Source organism: Phoxinus phoxinus (assembly GCF_949152265.1).
Source record: "Phoxinus phoxinus genome assembly, chromosome: 12".
Classification (NCBI taxonomy): domain Eukaryota; kingdom Metazoa; phylum Chordata; class Actinopteri; order Cypriniformes; family Leuciscidae; genus Phoxinus; species Phoxinus phoxinus.
In genome coordinates this window covers 1973203-1996524 of record NC_136887.1, presented here as the reverse complement: position 1 = coordinate 1996524, position 23322 = coordinate 1973203, and the positions used below count along the sequence as shown (strand labels likewise).

General features: G+C 39.9%; 1 protein-coding gene across 1 annotated transcript in view; it reads left to right on the top strand.

The window, feature by feature from the left end:
* Positions 1-23322, top strand: part of LOC307007574 (NACHT, LRR and PYD domains-containing protein 3-like) — an 85613-nt gene that overhangs the window by 42969 nt on the left and 19322 nt on the right. The window contains exons 8-10 of the mRNA XM_079629725.1: positions 6072-6245; positions 12442-12615; positions 16387-16560. Coding sequence (XP_079485851.1) covers positions 6072-6245; positions 12442-12615; positions 16387-16560 — 522 coding nt within the window. The remainder of the gene's footprint in view (positions 1-6071; positions 6246-12441; positions 12616-16386; positions 16561-23322) is intronic.

Sequence of the window (23322 nt, the reverse complement as noted above, 5' to 3'; positions counted from 1 at the left end):
ACACTTGCGTCGCGCCGGGTGTGTGATAGGGCCCCTAGAGTGAGAGGTGCATATATCACACATTGTATTATCTCTGATCATCAGCTCATTATTGTGAATGTTATTTTATCAGAAACAAAACCACAATTTGTCTACTGGCATTTTGGTATTAGATTAAATAAAAATGTACATTTTTATGAGAATTTTAAATTGTTTTGGAATTGCTGGGTTGAGCAAAAATAATTATGATGATAATCTTCAGTGGTGGGAAATCGGGAAAACTCAAGATTAAGATTTTCTGTCAACAATTTATGGCACACACTTCCTGTAAAATCAAACATGAAATGGCAAAATTTGAGAAAGATATATAAAAAAAAAAAAAATTTTATATCGATTTTAACCGAGGAAACAAGACGTGTGAGCGGGGGTGAGCTGGAGTCGCCAGTCAATGGCGTCATATCCGCGTTACCCTCGGTTTCCGCTCGTACTGCACGGAGTCCTGGACAAATGCGGGAGTTGTAGTTGTAGCGTCTATCAAGCAACAAACGTTAGCTTGTTTCGTGCAGTCGTTATGGAACACAATTATTCTTTACCGATTGCAGCCGGTTCTGTCGACATATTCCAAATTTGATATATTCCAAATGTAGCATTCGGTAATAGTTATGTTTATGTAAGGAAAGTATTATTGCTTTAGGCTTGTGTTTAGTTTATTGACATTGTTTATCACGTCTGGTGTTTATGGCCATGTAAATAAATATATTATGTGTTATACATAAAGATTAATCCGTCTTTTGGCAAAAATTATATGTGTGTTCGAATGCACTTTTACAACAATTGTTTAGAACACGTAAAACTGCGCAGCGTTATCACAACAATGAATCGACAAATACAGTAAAATGATACCAATTTAGTATTAAACCTTACTTTTCTTGTGGTTAACCCTCTGGGGTCTGAGGTGTTTTCTGGGTCCTGGAGGTGTTCGGACATGCTCTAACATTTGTGCTTATTTCTGTTACTTGTGACATTTTCATGGCTAAGGTCTTATTACACTGCATTCAGCACAAACTCTGCTACAATAATATGTCAGCAGCATGTATGTAAAAGTTTGTAGTTTTGAGATAATAACATTTATGCGTGGTTTGTGAAAATGACCAAAAAAAAAGTAACTGAAATAATGTCATGAAACACAAACTAATTATTTCTTCGCAAGGCTTTTGAAAATTGTATCACGTAGCCTAGAATATTTGCTCCAAAACTATGTGAAAATCATCCTGAATACTCATTCAGATAAGACAATATATTGATTTAAAATTTGTATGACATGTTTTGTGTAAGAAAGCTTTATGCGAGGAGGCGTTAACCACCATGAATATTGAGTGTTTCACACCTGAGAAAAGACAAAGGCCCTCCTATAATGGCCCTATTAGGAGCTCTCAGGCACTATCATTACATTACCTTGCACAAAGAATGAGGAGATTTAAAAAAAAATGGCTTTTTGATTGTTTGAATTTATTTACAACACAACATAATCCAAAGATACACAACAAATGGCAAAAAGCACATTATTTAACACACTGAACTAAAGACAGAGACTTAACCAGTCACACACCTTTCCTTTCCTGGAAACATAGTGCATACCTGTCATTTCCAAGGTGTTTGATTTTTCACTTTACCTCCTCATGCTCATGTTGAAGTCAGCAGGACGGGTAGCTACCTAAAAAATATATATATATATAAAAAAGCTGTGAGCATGCTGATATCAAGAAGAAACCAGGGCTGCATGATTGTGGGAATACATTTTAGATTTCTGGTGAAAATTCCTTTTTAAAATTTACAAAATACACACACACACACACACATATATATATATATATATATATATATATATATATATATATATATATATATATATATATATATATATATATACATATATATACATTTGTTGTGCCTTGTAGGCATATACCTGCAGGGCTGAATCAAATAATAAGAACAATAGTATAGCAGGCATCGTTAAAAAGGAACACTTCAGTAACACTACACTAGAGAAAAACATATTGATTATCATATGTTACTTCAAATGTTTACAATCAATATGACGTTATGAAATGAGATTGGAGTAAAATCATGGTGCGTTTTGCTTTTCAAACGCACGACGCGCGAATGACTCAAACTCTCACAGCGCGTGCAGGGGACATTCACTGAAGCATCGAGCAACAGTTCAATGGCAATATGAAGTTTATGCAACAATAACACTAACTAATATAATTCAGAATTATTTCTTACCTTAAAATCGTTCTTGTCTTCAAATCGTGATCTTCTTCTTCAGATGTAAACCCAATAATCTCACAGCGTGTCTTCCAAACTCGACGACTGCAGAGGACTGATAAAGTTTGCCGCTTTGTTGTTGAGGTAATGGGGGCGTTCGCGCGACACATGGACGATTTGCATCTCTATATGTTTTGCGCGTGTGGGTGTGGTCACATTAAAACTAATGAGGAAGGGTTAGAGAAACTGAATATCTTGTTGGTTTTATACAAATTACTTAAACAGAGAATATTTGTTTTCGTTTTGAATCAGATAATTTAAAACTACACACTTAAATGATTATAAATATATAGAGCTCACAAATGTGTGACAAGTATTCGCTGAGTTTTTTAAATGTTTAGAGACGTGCTCAAGAAAAAAAAAGTTCACGAGACGGAGAGGCAGAATGCACACCCTGTTTAATTTCTTTATTTTACAAAAGCACAACGTTTTGTTTTGATTGTAAGTGGACACATACAAAAGTAGACATCTCACAGATTATTTTTTCATTTTTATTAAGTCTGTATGCTTAGAGGGATATGTAGCGCTCCAACCAGAAAAGTATCCTTTTGTTATGAGTCCATTTACTTCAGGTGCGTAGAGCCAGGCGAATGGTAGGAGTAGAGAGAGTGGCTAGCCGCACACTGATCCAATTGAGACAGAAAGTGTCTACGAAAACATTATTTTATTAATAAAGTGCAAAGTGCAGGTGAATTTAAAAACAGACAAGGCGAGCAAACGTTTCAGCACATGCTTTCCTCAGTGCTCACTTAACAAACAAGATTCACCCCTTTTTTTAACAAGTCAGTAATTGAGATCAATCAGCTGAATCCAATTTTCACAGATAAGTGATTGAATACAATTATCTCAGGAGAGTAATTACCTCATTGATCACTTAAGTAGAATTCACAGCAGATTTTGACAACATTTAGCAGGAAATATGAAACATAACTACAGAGAATAATCAGATTTTATAAAAAGCATGACAGTTCAAGTTCTTCATTCATACCCTCAGGAAATAGGGATTTAAGTTCAAAAATCCAAAAGGCCTCTCTTTGGAGTAATTTTCTGTCTCTATCTCCACCTCTCCTGTGGGGAAGGATCCTCTCGATGCCCAGGAACTTCATGTCAGCCAAAGAGTGGTTCGCAGATTTAAAATGACGAGAAATTGAGGATGTATCATCCTGTCTTCTAATAGCACTAGTATGTTCAATCATTCTTGTGCGTAATGCACGTGTAGTTTTCCCAACATATAGTTGTGAACATGGACAAATGATGATATAAATCACATGTGTGCTTTTACAGGTAATCAATTGTCTGATCTTGTATGTTTTTAATGTACGAGGATGTGTAAAAAATTTGCATTTAACATACTTGGTACAAGAGGAACAGTTGTGACATGGGAAATTACCCTGGGCATCGACAAGAGTGGTTGGAGATGAGATGTAGGTATCAGCATGAACAAGTTTGTCCCTCAAATTCGAGCTCCTAGAAAAGACACAAAGTGGTTGATCATTAAATACACTCAATAGTTGAGGATCACTTTGAATAATATGCCAGTGTTTCTTAATGATGATTTTGATATCATTGCTAAGTGGACTATATGTGGATTTGAAAATACAAGAAAAATTCTTATTTTTTGTGTCTTTAGTCAAATTGGTCACCTCCTTTCTCTGTATTCTAGAAACCTTGTCAAGAGCAGTATCAAGCCACTTTTTGGGATAGCCCCGTGATTTAAAGTCCATATACATGCTCTGGGCTTTCAACTCAAAGTCTTCTCTCCTGGAACAGATACGATGAAGTCTCAGGAATTGACTATATGGTAGACCGCGTTTCAGGGGCATTGGGTGAGCACTGTTGGCATGAAGAAGACTGTTCTTAGCTGTCTCCTTTCTATAGAGGGAAGAGACTATTTGGTTATCCACAATTGAAATAGAAGTATCTAAGAAATTGACATCTGTGATCCCCACACAATGAGTGAACTTAATGGAAGGCCTGAGGCAATTCATGTATAGAACAAAAGTTTCAAAATCCTGAAATCCTTATTAAGTCTGTATGACCATATATGACGGAGTATTTTAAGTTTATTCAGCTGCTATGTGAAAAAAAACGCGCAAATCACGCCGGCGTGATTGCCGACCCCAGGGGGTTAACTCATTTTAATGAAATAAAAGCATGTCATTAAACGCAACATTTATAAAAATAGAACTTTACCTCATCCATGAATATGATTTTTCGATTCCCGTCTGACTGATTTACATCCACGGTGGAGTTAAAAACGATAGTTCCCATCATTCCTTCACATCGTCATCAAGCTACACCGCTGTTGTTGTTGTTTGGAATGTAGCGCCTCTAGCGGCAGAAAATCTTGCATATTGTACCTTTTAATTGACTTTTTTTTCAAGGATTGCTGTGTTCCTTTTACAAGCATGTGCTCTGCTGCGAGAAAAAAATAGAAGAATGGGCTTGGATAAGCAATTATTTGTCATGTCCCCTGAAGGAGTAGATTTGGAAGGAATGACTGTTTTCTACCAGAGTGTATTGCAAGCTCGGCAGACTTTTTCTGACTTTATCATTTTCAAGAGAAGGAAACAATCAGCGGGTATATGAAGAGCCTTTGTTTTTCAATCGTTCTGCCACTGTTAGGTCAGCAATGTTGAAAGCAGGAGTCTCCAAAATATGCCATCTACGCAGGGAACTGAGCTGGATATCTGTAGAGGAATCGGCACATAAGGTGGGCTTTAGGTCTGAACGCTTTATCATGAGTATGCTATATGATCTTGAGGAGGCCTCCCTGTTCTTTCATGAAAGTTTCTCCTGTGGAGAATTGTGATGCTGGAGATAATGCTCATTTTCCTGAATTGCATGTTTCCATAAAAAAAGAAGACTGGCAGGAAGACGACAGAAAATTGCTGTCTATGGATATACCGGAACTGAAGCTTTTCAGTATTTTGAGCAGACAAACACTTTACAGAGCTTGTGTAAAAAACATCAATTACCAACATCTCAAGGATATAAGAGACATTAAATGGACAATGGTGTTTGAATCAGGCTTTCCCCCGAAAGGTAGCTGGCGGTCCCTGTACACAAGACCCATTGAAAAGAGTGTGGGTGATCTTCAGTGGAGAATTGTACATGGGGTTTTAGCTACGAACAGACACAAAGCACTCCTTAATGTCTCAGATGATGAGGGTTGTCCTTTTTGTGGGGTGTCTGAAACGTTTGGGAAATGGATTTAATGGAAAGCTGGAGTATACAGTTAATAGGAAGTTTTAATCAAGAATGGATTATTTTTGGTCCCAAATATTCAACAAAATATAAATCCAAAGTGGTTTTATTACATTTCTTGAATGGTGCAGCAAAGTTATCAATTTGGTGCATAAGAAGAAATAAAGTAGAAGAGAGGGAAAGTGTAGACGCTGTTTTGATTAGTTTTTTTTATAAAGAAGAGATTAATGATGGAATATGCTTATTTTAGCCTCATTAATGATGTTGATTATTTGTGTGTGTGTGTGTGTGTATGTGTGAAGCTTTGTATTTAATTTATGAGTGTTGAGGAGTGTAATTTTGTTTTGTGTGATATAAATATAAATATGTATGTTTGAATGATTTTTATTTAAAAAAAATAAAATAGGTCTCTTATGTTTTGATTTAATTATATAAGAAGATCTCTCTCTCTCTCTCTCTCTCTCTCTCTCTCTCTCTCTCTCTCTCTCTCTCTCTCTCTCTCTCTCTCTCTCTCTCTCTCTCTCTCTCTCTCTCTCTCTCTCTCTCTTCTAATGTAGGTTAAGATGCTGTTGTGTGACAGGTGAAGGATGTTCTGCTGTGACTTCAGCTCTGAACTCAAACCCATCACACCTGAGAGAGCTGGAGCTGAGCTGGAATAAACTAGGAGACTCTGGAGTGGAAAACCTCCGTGATCTACTGATGAACCCACAACTCAAGCTGGAAAAACTACAGTTAGTATCATTATACTGTACAGCAGTCACAGTGTGATTACAGTTTACTGTTTATTTTATTTTAAGGCAACTGGACTCGAGTCTCATTATTTATAGCTCTGCACTTTCTGGTGTTTGTCCATCTGAAGAAAGATTCAGAAATACTATTAACGGCTTGTTATGTGTATCAGTAGAAAGAGCATTAAACTTTGAAGTAGGGCTGCACAATTAATCACAATGAAACCACACGCGATTTGGCAAAGGCTGTGATTATTTTATGCACAGTTCGACACACACACACACACACCATATACATCTGAACGCCAGAGGGCGTCACACACACACACACACAGAAACACACACACACACCCCTATCACATCCATCTGAACACCAGAGGGCGTCACACACACACCATATGCATCTGAACACCAGAGGGTGTCACACACACACAGACACACACACACACACACACACACACACACACACACACACACACACACACACACACCATATCCATCTGAACACCAGAGGGTGTCACACACACACAGACACACACACACACACATCATATCCATCTGAACACAAGAGGGCGTCACACACACACACACATCATATCCATCTGAACACCAGAGGGCGTCTCACACACACACACACACACACACATATCCATCTGAACACCAGAGGCCGTCTCACACACACACACACACACACACACACACACACACACACACACACACACACACACACACACACCCCTATCGGGCATCACACTCGCTGAATCTGAATAAACAGAAGGCCGTGAAATGCGGACATTGACCGTGAGACGGCTGGGACGAACGTGCAGAAAATGTCCTCTTCCACAAATACGCTTAATAAAGCCTGAACCTCGTCGTCGGTCCAGCCGGGTTTTTTTTTTTTTTTCATATTTGCAGACAGACGACTCTTACTGCATGAAGCCACGAACCGCAATAGAGTTTTAAAAATGCCGGTTAAAATATAATGCTGCGTGGAGTCATCCAATCCAAATGCGGCGTGAACACAACCAATCAGCATGTTCAGCGCACAAGTCCCGCCCCCGAAAGTTCCTGAACTTTTAAAAAGTACCACCTCGCCAGCAGGGGAAAATATTTACCCGGAACCTCATTTAGACCCTGATTCTTGCGGTGTAAACACACAGAGTACCAGCCCAAAGTTCCCAGTTCCTGTGGTGTAAACACACCGAGTACCAGCCCAAAGTTCCCAGTTCCTGCGGTGTAAACACACAGAGTACCAGCCCAAAGTTCCCAGTTCCTGTGGTGTAAACACACCGAGTACCAGCCCAAAGTTCCCAGTTCCTGTGGTGTAAACACACCGAGTACCAGCCCAAAGTTCCCAGTTCCTGCGGTGTAAACACACCGAGTACCAGCCCAAAGTTCCCAGTTCCTGCGGTGTAAACACACCGAGTACCAGCCCAAAGTTCCCAGTTCCTGCGGTGTAAACACACCGAGTACCAGCCCAAAGTTCCCAGTTCCTGCGGTTCCTGCAGTGTAAACACACCGAGTACCAGCCCAAAGTTCCCAGTTCCTGCGGTGTAAACACACCGAGTACCAGCCCAAAGTTCCCAGTTCCTGCGGTGTAAACACACCGAGTACCAGCCCAAAGTTCCCAGTTCCTGCGGTGTAAACACACCGAGTACCAGCCCAAAGTTCCCAGTTCCTGCGGTGTAAACACACCGAGTACCAGCCCAAAGTTCCCAGTTCCTGTGGTGTAAACACACCGAGTACCAGCCCAAAGTTCCCAGTTCCTGCGGTGTAAACACACAGAGTACCAGCCCAAAGTTCCCAGTTCCTGCGGTGTAAACACACAGAGTACCAGCCCAAAGTTCCCAGTTCCTGCAGTGTAAACACACAGAGTACCAGCCCAAAGTTCCCAGTTCCTGCGGTGTAAACACACAGAGTACCAGCCCAAAGTTCCCAGTTCCTGCAGTGTAAACACACAGAGTACCAGCCCAAAGTTCCCAGTTCCTGCGGTGTAAACACACCGAGTACCAGCCCAAAGTTCCCAGTTCCTGCGGTTCCTGCAGTGTAAACACACCGAGTACCAGCCTAAAGTTCCCAGTTCCTGCGGTGTAAACACACCGAGTACCAGCCCAAAGTTCCCAGTTCCTGCGGTGTAAACACACCGAGTACCAGCCCAAAGTTCCCAGTTCCTGCGGTGTAAACACACCGAGTACCAGCCCAAAGTTCCCAGTTCCTGCGGTGTAAACACACCGAGTACCAGCCCAAAGTTCCCAGTTCCTGTGGTGTAAACACACCGAGTACCAGCCCAAAGTTCCCAGTTCCTGCGGTGTAAACACACCGAGTACCAGCCCAAAGTTCCCAGTTCCTGCGGTGTAAACACACAGAGTACCAGCCCAAAGTTCCCAGTTCCTGCGGTTCCTGCAGTGTAAACACACCGAGTACCAGCCCAAAGTTCCCAGTTCCTGCAGTGTAAACACACAGAGTACCAGCCCAAAGTTCCCAGTTCCTGCGGTGTAAACACACAGAGTACCAGCCCAAAGTTCCCAGTTCCTGCAGTGTAAACACACAGAGTACCAGCCCAAAGTTCCCAGTTCCTGCGGTGTAAACACACCGAGTACCAGCCCAAAGTTCCCAGTTCCTGCGGTTCCTGCAGTGTAAACACACCGAGTACCAGCCCAAAGTTCCCAGTTCCTGCAGTGTAAACACACCGAGTACCAGCCCAAAGTTCCCAGTTCCTGCAGTGTAAACACACCGAGTACCAGCCCAAAGTTCCCAGTTCCTGTGGTGTAAACACACCGAGTACCAGCCCAAAGTTCCCAGTTCCTGCAGTGTAAACACACCGAGTACCAGCCCAAAGTTCCCAGTTCCTGCAGTGTAAACACACCGAGTACCAGCCCAAAGTTCCCAGTTCCTGCAGTGTAAACACACCGAGTACCAGCCCAAAGTTCCCAGTTCCTGCAGTGTAAACACACCGAGTACACACGACTGACTCAAACTCAGTGCTTTCAGACAGAGCAGCGTTTACAGAGCCGATCATCAATGACAAGATGAGCATTAAAAATAATCGCAGCATTAATCGTGCAGCCCTACTTTAAAGCATTTGAAACTTTGTAAACATGATTTCATATGCTGAAATCTCACAACTCTTTGCTTTGAAACAATACAGAAGTGAGAACAGACTAAACACAGCGTAACATGACAGCAGATTATCCTGACAGAGTCACAGTTATACTGGACTAATGGAACTTTTCTCTAAATCTTATATTATTAGGCTAAGCAAAATGTCTATTTAGAGGATGTAAACTACACTTTAAAATTACTTAAATTGTGATTCATGTACACGATTTTCTTACTTTGAAAATGTGAAATCAGTCCATTTAAATGTTAACTTGTCTATTGTTTGTATATTGATCCTATATATTAATCTACAGTGATAATATCACTTATTTGTGGAGTGAGCAGAGGTTAAATTGGGCCTGAGCGCACCGGAGTGCAGCTCCGCCTCCTCGGGTCCACAACACACCCTGCCGTTTCCTTCAGCACCAAATATATACATTTTGTTGAGTGTATAATGAAAGTTGTGAAATAATTGGCTAATATTAACTCTAATTTGGTGCTGCAATGATTCACCCATCGCGATGATAACTGACCTTCATCTGAGCTGCTTCAGCACTCAAACACCGCTCGTCAATGTCAAAATATTTGAGTCCAATCAAAGCAAGCGGGATTTACAGGAGCGCGAGCCGTGCGCGAATCCCAACGCAACGCTTCACTTCAGTTTATGGTCATATAGTGCCAGATAAAATGTAAGTATAAAACGCTGTTTTTCGATAGAAGTTTTAAATGACCGTCAGAAATAATCAGTTTGATCAAAGACAGTGGATACTACGAGCTTAATTTAACAGCACAAGCACCCTATTAAATATATTGCCATTATTATTCTATAAATATATTTGTATAACGTTACCTCGAATGTGTTCGACTTTTCCCTGTTTGTATCACTCCGCTTGTTCGTGTTTGCGCAACTTGCATCATTAATCCAGAAGGCGGCGACAAGTGACTGTCTTTATGAGTGAGTAATTGAAACATTGATTAAATGAATAGATTAGTCCACAAATATTGATTCATTTAGGAAGGAAAAAGTAGATGAAATTTATATTTGATGCGCATACTAACTGCTCATATGCCTCTGGACACAGAATTATCGAATTGGCGTTTGTTTGAAATGTAACATCTATGCAAAATAATCCTTTAATCATTTCTTATTTGAGAAATAAGGATTTTCTTTTTCCGGGTGGGTAGCCTATACTATTGGTCCATCTAAGTGTCAATCATTCTGGTGATATGTTTACGTAAGGCCGTCGTATGTGCTCGTCCCTATGTAGTTTTCGCTTTCTGGTGTATTATGTGTGATGAGTTACGGTTTCAGCCATTCCTTTGAAAATGGCTGAGGGTCGAAAGAGAAAAAATGTATACGAAGTGTATGATAAGAAGAGAAAGGCCGCAGAATATAGAATCAAGACCAGAGTGATTTTGGGTGAATATTTCACACGCTGGCGTGCGCTAAAAGCACAGGTTGGGCTTCCCACTGATGCCGCAGTCGATTCTACTAGACAGGTAAAGTTTGTCATGCTATTTGGAGAAATCCATTTAAAATCACTGCTAGTAAAAGTTAATGTAAGCGATGATTAGCGATGCTAGCCCTGGCACACGTTTAATTGGCGTTCCCTCTCGGGAGCAAAAGAGTGTTGCGCATGTGCATTTTTAAAAAAATTGGAGAGGGCGGGTCTTTTCTAAAATTAGAAAAGATCCTCCGCTATACCTTTAAGGCATTCCCGTTTCGAATATGTGATTGTGTATAGTCAACAATAAGCATAAACATTCTGCATTTCCATTTTATAGTGTGGATAATTCATTGCGACATTTAAACTGATTCTCATGTTTTAGAATTTGTTATCTGATCAAATACTACATGCTACTGCCCACTGGCATGCTTTTAAAGCTCCTGTTGTCCATTTTTTTTGGCCTTCAAAACACCTTCAAATTCACATGTTGAGCTCAGGTAAATCTAAATTTTCCCGGTTTTTAGCTATAAAAACCTATGCAAAAAATAATAATGAAGTACCGGTAAGTGAATTGTAAAGTATTTCTCTTTGTTTGAATAACTACTCAACTCTACCTTATACATTAATACTCGAAAAGTAAAAACACAACACACAAGTCATTTTACAGCGTGAATAAGGGCTCCCCTCCCTATAAAAGCCAATTTAACCACTGGGAGTGAGGACAGATCCAGACTTGGAAGTAACTAGTTTCCTCAAATGCTCCTGTCTTGGTTTGTTCATATCATTAAGTTTCCATTATGGCTGCAACAACTAATCGATAAAATTGATTATTATCAACAATGAAAATATTAATCAACGAATTTGATGATCGATTAGTCACGTCTACTCGCTGTGACCGGGAAACCACCGGCCAGTCACGTCGCTTCACAGAATACTGAATAACACATTTATATTGACATAACGCATATGGAAAATAGCGGAGGACACAGATGAGCTGCTGCGGGAAAGGTACAGGATCCAAGTTGTCGAAACATGAGAATGCTTTATATTAATAAGCGCTTCAAACAAAAGCATTAGCGTTTACTGCGTCTTGCCCTGTTGTGCTTTGACAGAAGCGTGTGATGTTTAATCTCTCTGTGTTTCCCTCAGCGCATAACTTAGATTTTATGGTTATATCCTTCTCTGTAAATGTTAGAAAGTCACGCAAATATTTCCATTTTGCATATTCTGACAAGCATCTTGTTAAACTTCAGAGTTCACTGAACGAGCGCCGGTGGGCGCATGCGCGTCTTATTTTGATCACTTTTTTGCTAATTATGTTCTGCATTCTGCATAGATACATTCACTATATTTGTTGTCATAGGCTTTAGCTACATTACTCATTGTTTGGAGGACAGCATTGGGGCAGGATTAAAAAAAAAAAAAAAAAATTAATGACTTAAAATGATTAGATTAATAACAAAATTATTCATAATTATTTTATTTATCTAATTAAAAAAAGAATCGACAGATCAACCGATAATCAAAATAGTTGCAGCCCTAGTTTCCATGATTGCTGGTGTATTAGTGACTGAATGGCATTTATTAATGATGCTTTTAACTCACACATGAACTGAACATGGATCTGAGTCATTTTCTCTTTCTGTCTTCAGTCTGAATAGATGCAGTATTACAGAGAATCAGAGTCTCATCCTGACTTCAGCTCTGAACTCAAACCCATCACACCTGAGAGATCTGGACCTGAGCTGGAATACACTAGGAGACTCTGGAGTGAGAAACCTCCGTGATCTACTGATGAACCCACAACTCAAGCTGGAGAAACTACAGTTAGTATCATTATACTGTACAGCAGTCACAGTGTGATTAAAGTTTGCTGTTTATTTTATTTTAAGGCAACTGGACTCGAGTCTCATCATTTATAGCTCTGCACTTTCTGGTGTTTGTCCATCTGAAGAAAGATTCAGAAATACTATTAACGGCTTGTTATGTGTGTAACAATCAACCTTTTTACTTCAGGCTGTGTTATCTAAAATGCACAAGGGGTTCTTTTGAAAGATTTGACCAGATTAACAATAACCAACTATAACATTTGACAAACAGTATCTTCGGTCTACTAGCATGAAAGGAAAACACTCACCAAACAAATACACTATTACAGCTCACAGAATAAATCTTTATATTTTCACACATTCAAATGACCCACACAACCCCCCAATAGTTCAATGTCCTTTCTCTTTCAGTCCCGAAATTCACCTAAAAGTCCAAACTAAATGACGGATATTCTGTCCTTTATCATGACGGCTGCGAGAGAGTGAATAATCCAATGCCGATGCCGGTCAATTGTCCCATGGCATAGCAAACAAGAAATAGTAATCCACAAAAGAAAAGAAACCAGTACGCGATCGTTGGTTTGCAGTTATACCACGCACATAATAAAACAAACAAACAAAACAAATCGGCCTCACCAACTCCGGTGAATCAGTCCAGCCAGCCGCCTGGGAAGGTTATTTTGTCACGTCCTCAATTTGGTAACGCACTCGTCTTCCACTCATTACAAACGGCGTTTAGGTCACATAGTCTGTTTTCCCAGTTGGAATGCCTTCTTTCTCTCCCACACAAGAGAAAACAGTTTTCAAATGCTAGTAGCATGCAGCACTGAGTACGGGCGCCACTAACTCTGGTTTCACACACCTCTTTTCCTCCAGAACGCCCCCTATAGATATAAGTTTGGGTGTGCGGTGATAAACGTATCGGCCGACCAGTGGCCTAATACCAAACACCCTTCATATATCATTACACACAGTGGAAGTAAACATGGAAAAAAAAAATATATAAATAAGTACATATACATATCACTCAGATATTACATGAAACCTACAGACCTATATGCACTCAATTAAATACTTAAACTCCTTGCCGAATTTTAAGAAATCTACCTAAACTAATGTGGCAGTGTCACATGTGTAACAGTAGAAAGAGCTTTAAACTTTGAAGCATTTTAAACTTTGTGGCTATAAAAAAAATGTATATACTGAAATCTGACAAATCTTTGCTTTGAAACAATACAGAAGTGTAAAAACAGTGTAACAAATGACAGTAAATTATAGAGTTACAGTTTTACTGGACTAATAGTACTTTTTCACAAAATCTTAATTTATTAAGCAAAATGTGTATGTAAGCAATAAGGTACGACCCATCAAACACATTTACGTTGTGGCAACGTCTCTGGCACATTGCATTTCTGCTATGGCAACGTCACAGTCTACGTGCTCGCAACATTGTAACAACGTAGAATTGTAAGACGGGTCAGGGCTGTAGCAACGTTGTTGCGCGACATTCAGCAACTGAGAGACGACGTTCTGACAAAAATTATTTTAATGCTAGATAGGGCTATAGATATCCCCCATTAAGCATTTTGTGTTTTGAGGTTTATTTTTAATTAATCAGATGTTAAAGGAGAACTCCGGGCAATTTTTAAGTTAATCTTGATCGTTGCTAAACGCATCTTGTTGTCATGTAAGGACCCTGTTCATGTTGGACAGACATTTTAATTGCATGTTGTGTCTGTTAAGAGGCACAGAAACACTCTTTATGAATATGCCCCATAACTGCCGTTAGCTGAGTGAGCTCTGGGCATTAGCGGTAGCAGCTCCGTGTTGCAAGCACCAAGAATCCAGTTTGGTTTTTTTTCTATAGACAGTACTCACAAAGGTGTAACGATCAAGATTAACTTAAAAATTGCCCGGAGTTCTCCTTTAAATAATGATATTCTTTTTAAATATTGTTTATCCTTATTATTATTTATTGGGGCTATCAGTAAATAAGCCTAATTATACTCAACACCTGCAAGTGTACACTTTGAAGAGTAAAAATGACAGAAGGTTACGTTAAATTAATTTTATTAAAACTGCATATGGTAATCAAATTGCACTTCCAAAAGTCATACATTTGAGAAAAAAATTAAATAAACGAATATACAAATTCCTTTTAAGTATTATAAATAAAACATAAAAAGCAAAGGCAGATAAAGGTCGGTAACCGGAATCAGTCCTTAAACATCCACAAATCCAGAGGAGCAAACAAACGAATGAGACTAAATAGCAGAAAAATCAAATGAAAAACTAAACCGTGCGAGTGAGGCTACATTAGTCACATTAGAAAATGTAGTTGTAGATTGTATTTGTATAATTATGTATCTTGGCTAAATTAAACGCAATACTCGCGTATCCTTGCTCGAGGAAGAATGAGACAACACAATGAGCCAACGGGCGGTTGAAATTTAAAAGGCTGATTTTCCCGCTTCAGGGACGTGACAAGTGACGAGTACATTATGTAGTCCAGTGGTTGTCAAGACACCCTCGGCACAACCTTAAGAATGGTGGTTTAATGTCAACATTGTGACAACGCTGTAACAACCTTCACCACACAACGTAGTTATAGCAACCTTTTGGCCATGTTGTTAAAATGTTGTTAGAAGGTCGGGTACGTTGTGCCAACGTTCTGTGTTTGCTGGGGAGAGGCTGTGTGGTGAATAAGTCCCGGTTGAAGGGCGTTGTTAGGCTCGACGTGAAGCGGAGTTAGCCGTGACTTATTCACCACACAGCACAGCCTCGAGTGCCTTATTGCTTTTATAAAACGCTTACCACACAGTACAAAAATTAAAGCCGAAAAATATCTATCTATGCAACTTGCATGAAGTAAAATCACTAAAAGCCTTCCTTCCGCTGGAAAAAATAGTCCCTGACCGTAAACGGCAACAGAAGTGACATACATTATTTCTCCATTAGATGGCGGCAAAGACTGTCTTCATGAGTGAGTCAGTCAGTAGAGAAGACTTTTACATTGAAAGGACTCAAACTTGTGATCACGGAAAAGCAAGACGCAACTGACAGATGACTAGCGTGTCACAGGAAAACCCCTTCACTGTTAAAAGGACAAGATATCGCTGCGGACATTCAAACTGATGTTTTATTACGAATATAGGACGGACCTGAAGGAAAATGCTGTATTTACTGTGCAGGAACACTCGCTTACTCGATCTCTCACAATACTCCACTCTATAAGCTTATCAATAAACAATATCAATGAGATCAAACATGTTTACGTTGCTAAGAGTGGTTGCTAGGGGTGTTGTGTAGTGATACATAGAACCGTTGGGTGAAGCGGTCATAGCCGTGTTTTACCGTGAATAAAACACAGATATTGACCAATCAGAATCAAGGACTGGAACTAACAGCTTTATTATTAGATGTAAACTACACTTTAAAATGACTTTAAATAAATTGTGATTCATGTACAAGATTTTCTGATGATGAAAATGTGAAATCAGTCCATTTAAATGTTAACTTGTCTATTGTTTGTATATTGATCCTATATATTAATCTACAGTGATAAATTCACTTATTTGTGGAGTGAGGACGGATCCAGACTTGGATTGTAACTAGTTTCCTCAAATGCTCCTGTCTTTGATTATTCATATCATTAAGTTTCCATGATGTTGCTGGTGTATTAGTGACTGAATGGCATTTATTAATGATGCTTTTAACTCACACATGAACTGAACATGGATCTGAGTCATTTTCTCTTTCTGTCTTCAGTCTGAGTAGATGCAGTATTACAGAGAATCAGAGTCTCATCCTGACTTCCGCTCTGAAATCAAACCCATCACACCTGAGAGATCTGGACCTGAGCTGGAATAAACTACGAGACTCTGGAGTGAGAAACCTCCGTGATCTACTGATGAACCCACAACTCAAGCTGGAGAAAATACAGTTAGTATCATTATACTGTACAGCAGTCACAGTGTGATTAAAGTTTGCTGTTTAGTTTAAGTTACACCGTTTATACCGTAGGATTGCAACTGGGGTCTCATTTATAAAACTGTGCGTAGGATCCTCACTAAAAGTGTAGGTGCGCCGAAAGCCAAAAATGGGGAACGGCAAAAGAATATTCCCTTATAAACCCGTGCGTACGCCAGAACCTGCGCACAATTCCCCATCGGTGACACCAAACTGCTCCGTCTCAAATGTGTGTACGCACGGCTCAGAGTTTGCCTGCAGGACCACAAATGTTCCTGTCAAGTTTGTTTTTATAAATCACTATTTATATGTCGGAAGTGGCGTACGCCTCTTTCAGGGCCAGTTTTGTGTTATAAATTAGGCCCCTGGCCTTCGCCATTGGTCAATATTAAAATAAGGTGTTGAACTAGTAAATAATTGCATTTAAAGCTACAATATGTCATTTTTTCACCGCTAGAGGTCGCTAACCTCTTACAATAACACAGGCGTAGGTTGATAATTCATGACAGCAAGTTCCATAATTCCGCTTATGCATCATTTATAATACATGAATTATAAACCGCTGGCGGCGCCACCTAGCTGCGGAAAAATGTATAATCATATTGTTCAAACTACTGCCTTGATCAACACAAAATAAGTGTAATTTCAAAGCTTAGAGTCTAATAAATATATATATATATTCCATAATTTATGAATTTATGAAATATTTGTTGGTACTATGTACTGTAATATGTCAAAAACATCATACAGCTCAAATAGTCACGTGTCATGTCATTATAAAGAGTAGAATACAACAAACATAATTGTGTTGGGCTTTGACCAAACTTGAGTGAGTTTTTGTACGTGAAGCCCCGCGAGACCCGTATGTAAATAATAAACAGATGCAGCATTTATTCCACTTTTTCTCTCATAACTTCATGAATTATGCTCCGATCATGGGAACTATAATCCGTCACACAGATCTAAAGATATTCTCTCATGGAGTTATAACACATAAAACCCCACAGGTGTTGCTAAGTAAACTCAATTGCAGCTTTCTCGTGACATTTACGCTTGTAACTTCATGAAACATGCTCAGATCGTAGAAAATGGCACATCATTACTCACAGTGGATGCTCCAGATTTATATGGGATCAACACATTTTGGACTCAAGATATTCCTCACAGAGGAACTTTTTTGTCTTTTATCAGCAGTGTCTCAGCATGAGATTGTCCACATGTAATAAAAAAATAAAATAAAAATAAAATATATATATATATAAAGTTTTCTATAAAATGATACCTACCTTTTAATTCTCCCTGGTTTAGTTTTGGAGTTTTGAGTCTTTACTTTTGTGTCATTTAAATTGCCTTCAGGGCTTAAAGGGTCATTTTCTCTTTCTTTATTTTATTTTGTTAATATATTTGTTCTTATTATTAGCACAAATAAATACAATGTCACGGGCCAAGACGAGCCCCTTTGATATGTACCACCTCGAGGAGTTACCCAGAGACACCACAGACGGACAACAGGATAAGTAGTAAAAGTCAATTTGTGGAATTAAAATCCTATTTGTTAAAACACGTAGTAGAAGAGTTCCAACTCCGCCCTCCTCTGTCCAGCGGAAGGTCGACTCGTTCGTTCCTCCTCGGCGGAACCCGTGAGCCGTTTTGGGCGACAAATGCAGACAACAATAAGGGTCGAGCACACGACGGTGCGTCTTCAGAAGGATCTTCACCCAGAGGCTCCTCTTCAGAGCCGACAGCGGCAGACAATGGAACAACTGCGGTGAGAAACTCTTGTGCAGCGGCTTATCTCCGAAGCAGGCAACAGATAAGTGTCTAGACTTCCATGCAGCGGAGCAACTTCCCTCCAGAATAGACGGCGGCAGACAGTGGAACAACTGCGGTGAGAAACTCTTGTGCAGCGGCTTATCTCCGAAGCAGGCAACAGGTAAATGTATAGACTTCCATGCAGCAGAGCAACTTCTCTCCAGAATAGACAGCGGCGGGCAATGGAACAGGCTGTGGTGGGAGGCTTTCGCACAGCGGCTTCTCTGCGGAGCAGACAGCAGATAATCGAGCAGAGGATGGCAGTAAGATCTACTCACAGCAGCTCCTCCAAGACGGGCAGCGACAGATGATGGCAGAACGTGGTGAGAGATGTTCATACAGCGGCTCATCTCCAGAGCAGACAGCAGATAAGGGGACAATTGTGAAGAGGCTTTCACACAGCGGCTTCTCTCTAGATATCAGACAACAGGCAATGAAACAAATAATGGCGATAGATTTACTCGCAGCCACTTCTCTCCCAGGCAGACACCAGCAAACGAGGGCACAAGCTGTGGTAAGGGATTTTCTCACAGCGGCTCTGCCCACTGGGCCAACGGGTGGAAGCAGAATTATACACCCACACTTGTGCATGCAGTAAATCACTTCAAAGAGTCACACGTGTTCACTTCACACTAAGCACTGCAGTCCACAACAAACTCACAGTGAGTAAGGCCCCCACTCGCGATCCCAGCCGGCATCCTATCACGCTAATAGGTCTGAATATCCAATGCTGCAAATAGTATATACCGTATACACGATGTGGATGCTCAGCCACTCTCCAATCCTCATCACTCTCACTTGATAGATCCTTTCATCCAGTCCCCCAGGACGCCGAGAATAAAGTTCCGCCTTTTCGCCGCGTTAATCTTTACTGCTCCGTATCACACCCTCTTCACGCCAGAATGCCCTTTTTATAATCCTCAATGTGGATGTGTGTCCCAATCACTGTTAATTTTCCTCCTCTCGCACAGCTGACGCTCGTCTCTTCATTTAGCGGCTCCGCCGGGACCCAAAACGTTGGGGGACCGGTCCGGTGTCACACTATAACCGCTCCCACCCGGAAACATTTCCCCGGATGATAGTTCCGTTGACCCGTCACCTTGTGACAACAACATTTTTCAGATCTGTCATAAAATGTATTTATTCGTCAATTGATTTGACTGTTATTTTCCCTTCACTTTGTAGCTACAGAAGTTAGTTGTTGAGAAAGTTGTAAAGGTCTTGCTTTTCCTTCTCCTTTTGAGTTTTTCGATCTCTAACTGCAGTTTTGTCTTGTGTAGCTGTAGAACCTCTCTCTGCAGATCCAGCACTTCTTGTAGCGACTGGAGAGAGTATTTGCGTCTTTCTGCGATTCACAACTGTTTTGGAGAAATTATGAAATAGTCTAAAAATTATATTTTTCAAAATAACAATAGACTAAAATAATTGTTATCTAAGAAACAATAAAACCTCACTTGGTTGCTGCCTGGTTTGGCGTTATTATTGGCATATTATTTTGTTGTCATATTCCGCCTGTCATGATCTTGATCAGGGATGGGCAGCTTCGGTCCTGGAGGGCCACTGTCCTGCAGAGTTTAGCTCCAACCCTGATAAAAACACATCTGCCTGTAGCTTTCTAGTAATCCTGAAGACCTTGATTAGCTTGTTCAGGTGTGTTTGATTAGGGTTGAAGCTAAACTCTGCAGGACAGTGGCCCTCGAGGACCGAAGTTGCCCATCCCTGATCTTGATAATCGTTTATCCTCAGCAGTGATCAGTTTTATGTGATTTTAAGACAATATTCTCTGACTCGGCGTTATACTGTTCCTCTGGTGCAGCTTCCCTCTGTAAACCGCCAGGGATGCCAGAACCGGTGAGTCCGCCACAAGATGTCTTGGACCATTTTAGCCGAGTCTGATAATTCAGTCGACGGTGGTCCTCCAACTGCAGTGTTGCTATCGTTAGCTATCAGTGACACGGCAACAAAACACACTCGGTGCGGTGAAAACAATGGCAAAAACTGTGTTTTTCTTTCCACGTGTGTTGGACTCCCTCTTATGAAGGCTTATTTTTTATTTTTTTTGCCACCACAGATACTTTTTTGTGTTTTTTTTTGTATTACCTCTGAAACCGTCTTCTTTACACCTCGATTCCAGTCTTTTTTTGTCTTCCTTATCCATTACTTTATCCATTTTATCCATGTTTTCTGTAAATCTGCTACTGGGTTAATGTATACAGTAGCGTATCCATGGCAACAATATAATTTTATAACGGCAAAACCTGGATCGCTGTTTGAAACACCTGACGGTTTCCTAAGAGAACAGTTTAAGGGATTATATGCAACATTAAGTCATTCCCCTGGGGAAGGGGAAATCACGACTTTAGTCTCATACTTACGGGAAAAACTAAAGGTGCTTTATGCAACCAGGCACAGGACTCTTGTGCTGGAAAGTTTTGAGACTGTTTCAAAAAAGGAACTATATAATATTTGTGTGAAAGTGTCTCACTAAAGCGTACTCAAAGTGGTCAGATGTGTTGGAGCCAGACTCGTCCCCTAGAGGATGCTGGAGGTCCCTGTACAAACTTCCTATAGAGGAACACACTGCGGATCTCCAGTGGAGGGTTGTGCACTGGGCGATATACAGACATGTGACACACATTGACCCCACTGTAGGGAACAATGTCCTTTTTGTGGCCCTGAAGAGTCAATAGATCATTTGTTTTAAAATGGTTTAAGGTTACGAGGATTGTTTCAGATCTTAGACGGGTAGGTTAGAGATTTGGGGGCAGTTTTTCATTTTTGGACCAAAATATGTTGCATCAGACAGGACAAATATCTTGATAATTAATTTTGTGGTATGAGGAGCAAAGATGGCAATATGGTTAATGTGGAAAAGGAAACTGAAAGGAGAAGGGGAAGGAGGTCCTGAGGTGGTTTTAAAGGCTTGTATAATTAGAATCAAGGCAGAGTTTGCATATTTTAAACTGATGAATAATCAGGACAGATTTATTGAACTATGGGCTTTGAATGATGTTTTGTGCTCAGTGGATTATGAATATGAGCTGGTATTACGCTTATGAGTTGTGACTGTTAAAAAAAAGTTTAAATGAGGATTGTAAAATTTTATTTAATAATCTGCAAAATCTATGTGAATTTCTGAATGTTTTTGTGTGGATATATATGTGTAAGTATATTTGAGAAAATAGATGTGTATGAGATTTTTATTTATTCATTATTATTTTTTCAAATTAATTAAATGTTAAAGTTTTTTTTATAAATATAAAGGATGTGTTACGGTTAATGTCTATATAGTTTAATTATAAATTAAGGTGTGTTAAAGGCATCTCTCTCTCTCTCTCTCTCTCGTGCACATGTGCGTGTTTGGCTTGGTGGGGAGTGTGAGAGGTGTTTGATTGATCTTTAATTTTTCCTTTTTTAATACTTTATGGCTTTTTTTTCTCACCTTAGTCAGGAATTAATTGTGAAGTGGTAAGAACGTGTTCTTTTTGTAGTTGCTCGCATCCATTTGCGGAAGATAAACATGGCCTCGCCTTCTAATGAAGGTACGCCGGTTTTCTCCATTGGAAATGGGTGCAAATGTTTTCCAGATCAAATTTGTACAGTGGAAGATGTACTTATGGCTATGGGAAATGTTGTTGGGCATGATAAGATTATTTCAGCGTCTAGAATGAACAAGGCCGTTGTTGTGTTTTTGGAAGAAGAGAAGTTTGTGAATGTGCTTGTAGAGAGTGGATTTGAAATGTCAGACACTTTTGTGCAGGTGACACCTTTGCGTTCGCCTGCGACGCGTGTCATAATCTCGAACGTGCCCCATCTTCGCAACAACGGAAAGCATGCAATGTTTTGATTGTGGGGACTTAGGTCACAAGAAGTTGTTTTGTCCTCACAGAAAACAAAATGAGGAGAAAAGTGCAGAGACTGAAAATGAAATGAGAAATCAGTCGGAGCGCGGAAAAACTAGTGATAAAATCGAAAAAAGACCCACGCTGGTAAAAGAAACGTCTGCACAACCGAAAAATAAGAAACAAAAAGTACAAAATGAAAAACAAATCGAAGAGACTCATGATAAAATCCCTAATAACAATGGATGTACTCATTCCCTTGAGAACGCACAGCTTTCAGTAGGACAGGCTGAGACGGACAAGGAGTCAATGTCAAGACCAGAGGTGAGTGACTCTTCTTTCCCGAAAGTGTTTGGTGTTTCAGAAGGAGCTGATCAGAGTAGTATAAGTGGCAATGATATGGAAATTGAAAAGGCAAGTGGAAGCGGTTTACAGTTCGTTGAGAATGTTGGTGACGGGTGTGTAGATGAATTAAGATGTGATAGTGACAGTGGTTCAGAAGTTTCTGAGTTTGAGTTGAGTCAATCATCTGGGGATTTGTATACTGCAGAAGAAGTGAATGACTTTCTGGATCAAACAAAAGGACAGAAAGTAGATGTTCTGAAGTTTTTTCCTGATTCCGTCAAATTCTTGAGGTCAGTTATGAGTGTTCAGAAAAGTGTAGGATGTGATGTCATATCAAAACAAAAAATATTTATTTTGAAAAAAAATGGCTACAGTGGTTCGTAAAAGTTTAAAAGGAAAGAAAAAGAATAAATAGGTTCACATGGTTATGGGTGCTGCTCTTATATTTTCCCTTCTCTGTCTTTTTTCTTTCTTGTTTCTTTTCCCCTCCTTTAACATGCAAATCTTTAGATTTAGCTCTTTAAACGTTAATGGTGCGATGAATAGAGAAAAACGAGGTTTACTAACTGAGTTTCTTAAGCTTAAAGAATCGCATGAAACTTTTTTACAAGAAACTCATAGCGATGAGAGTAATGAGACAGATTGGGGATTGTGTTGGGAGGGCAGTTACTCTTTAAGTCATGGTACAAATTTAAGTGCTGGGGTAGCCATACTTTTTTCACCTTACCTCAATGTT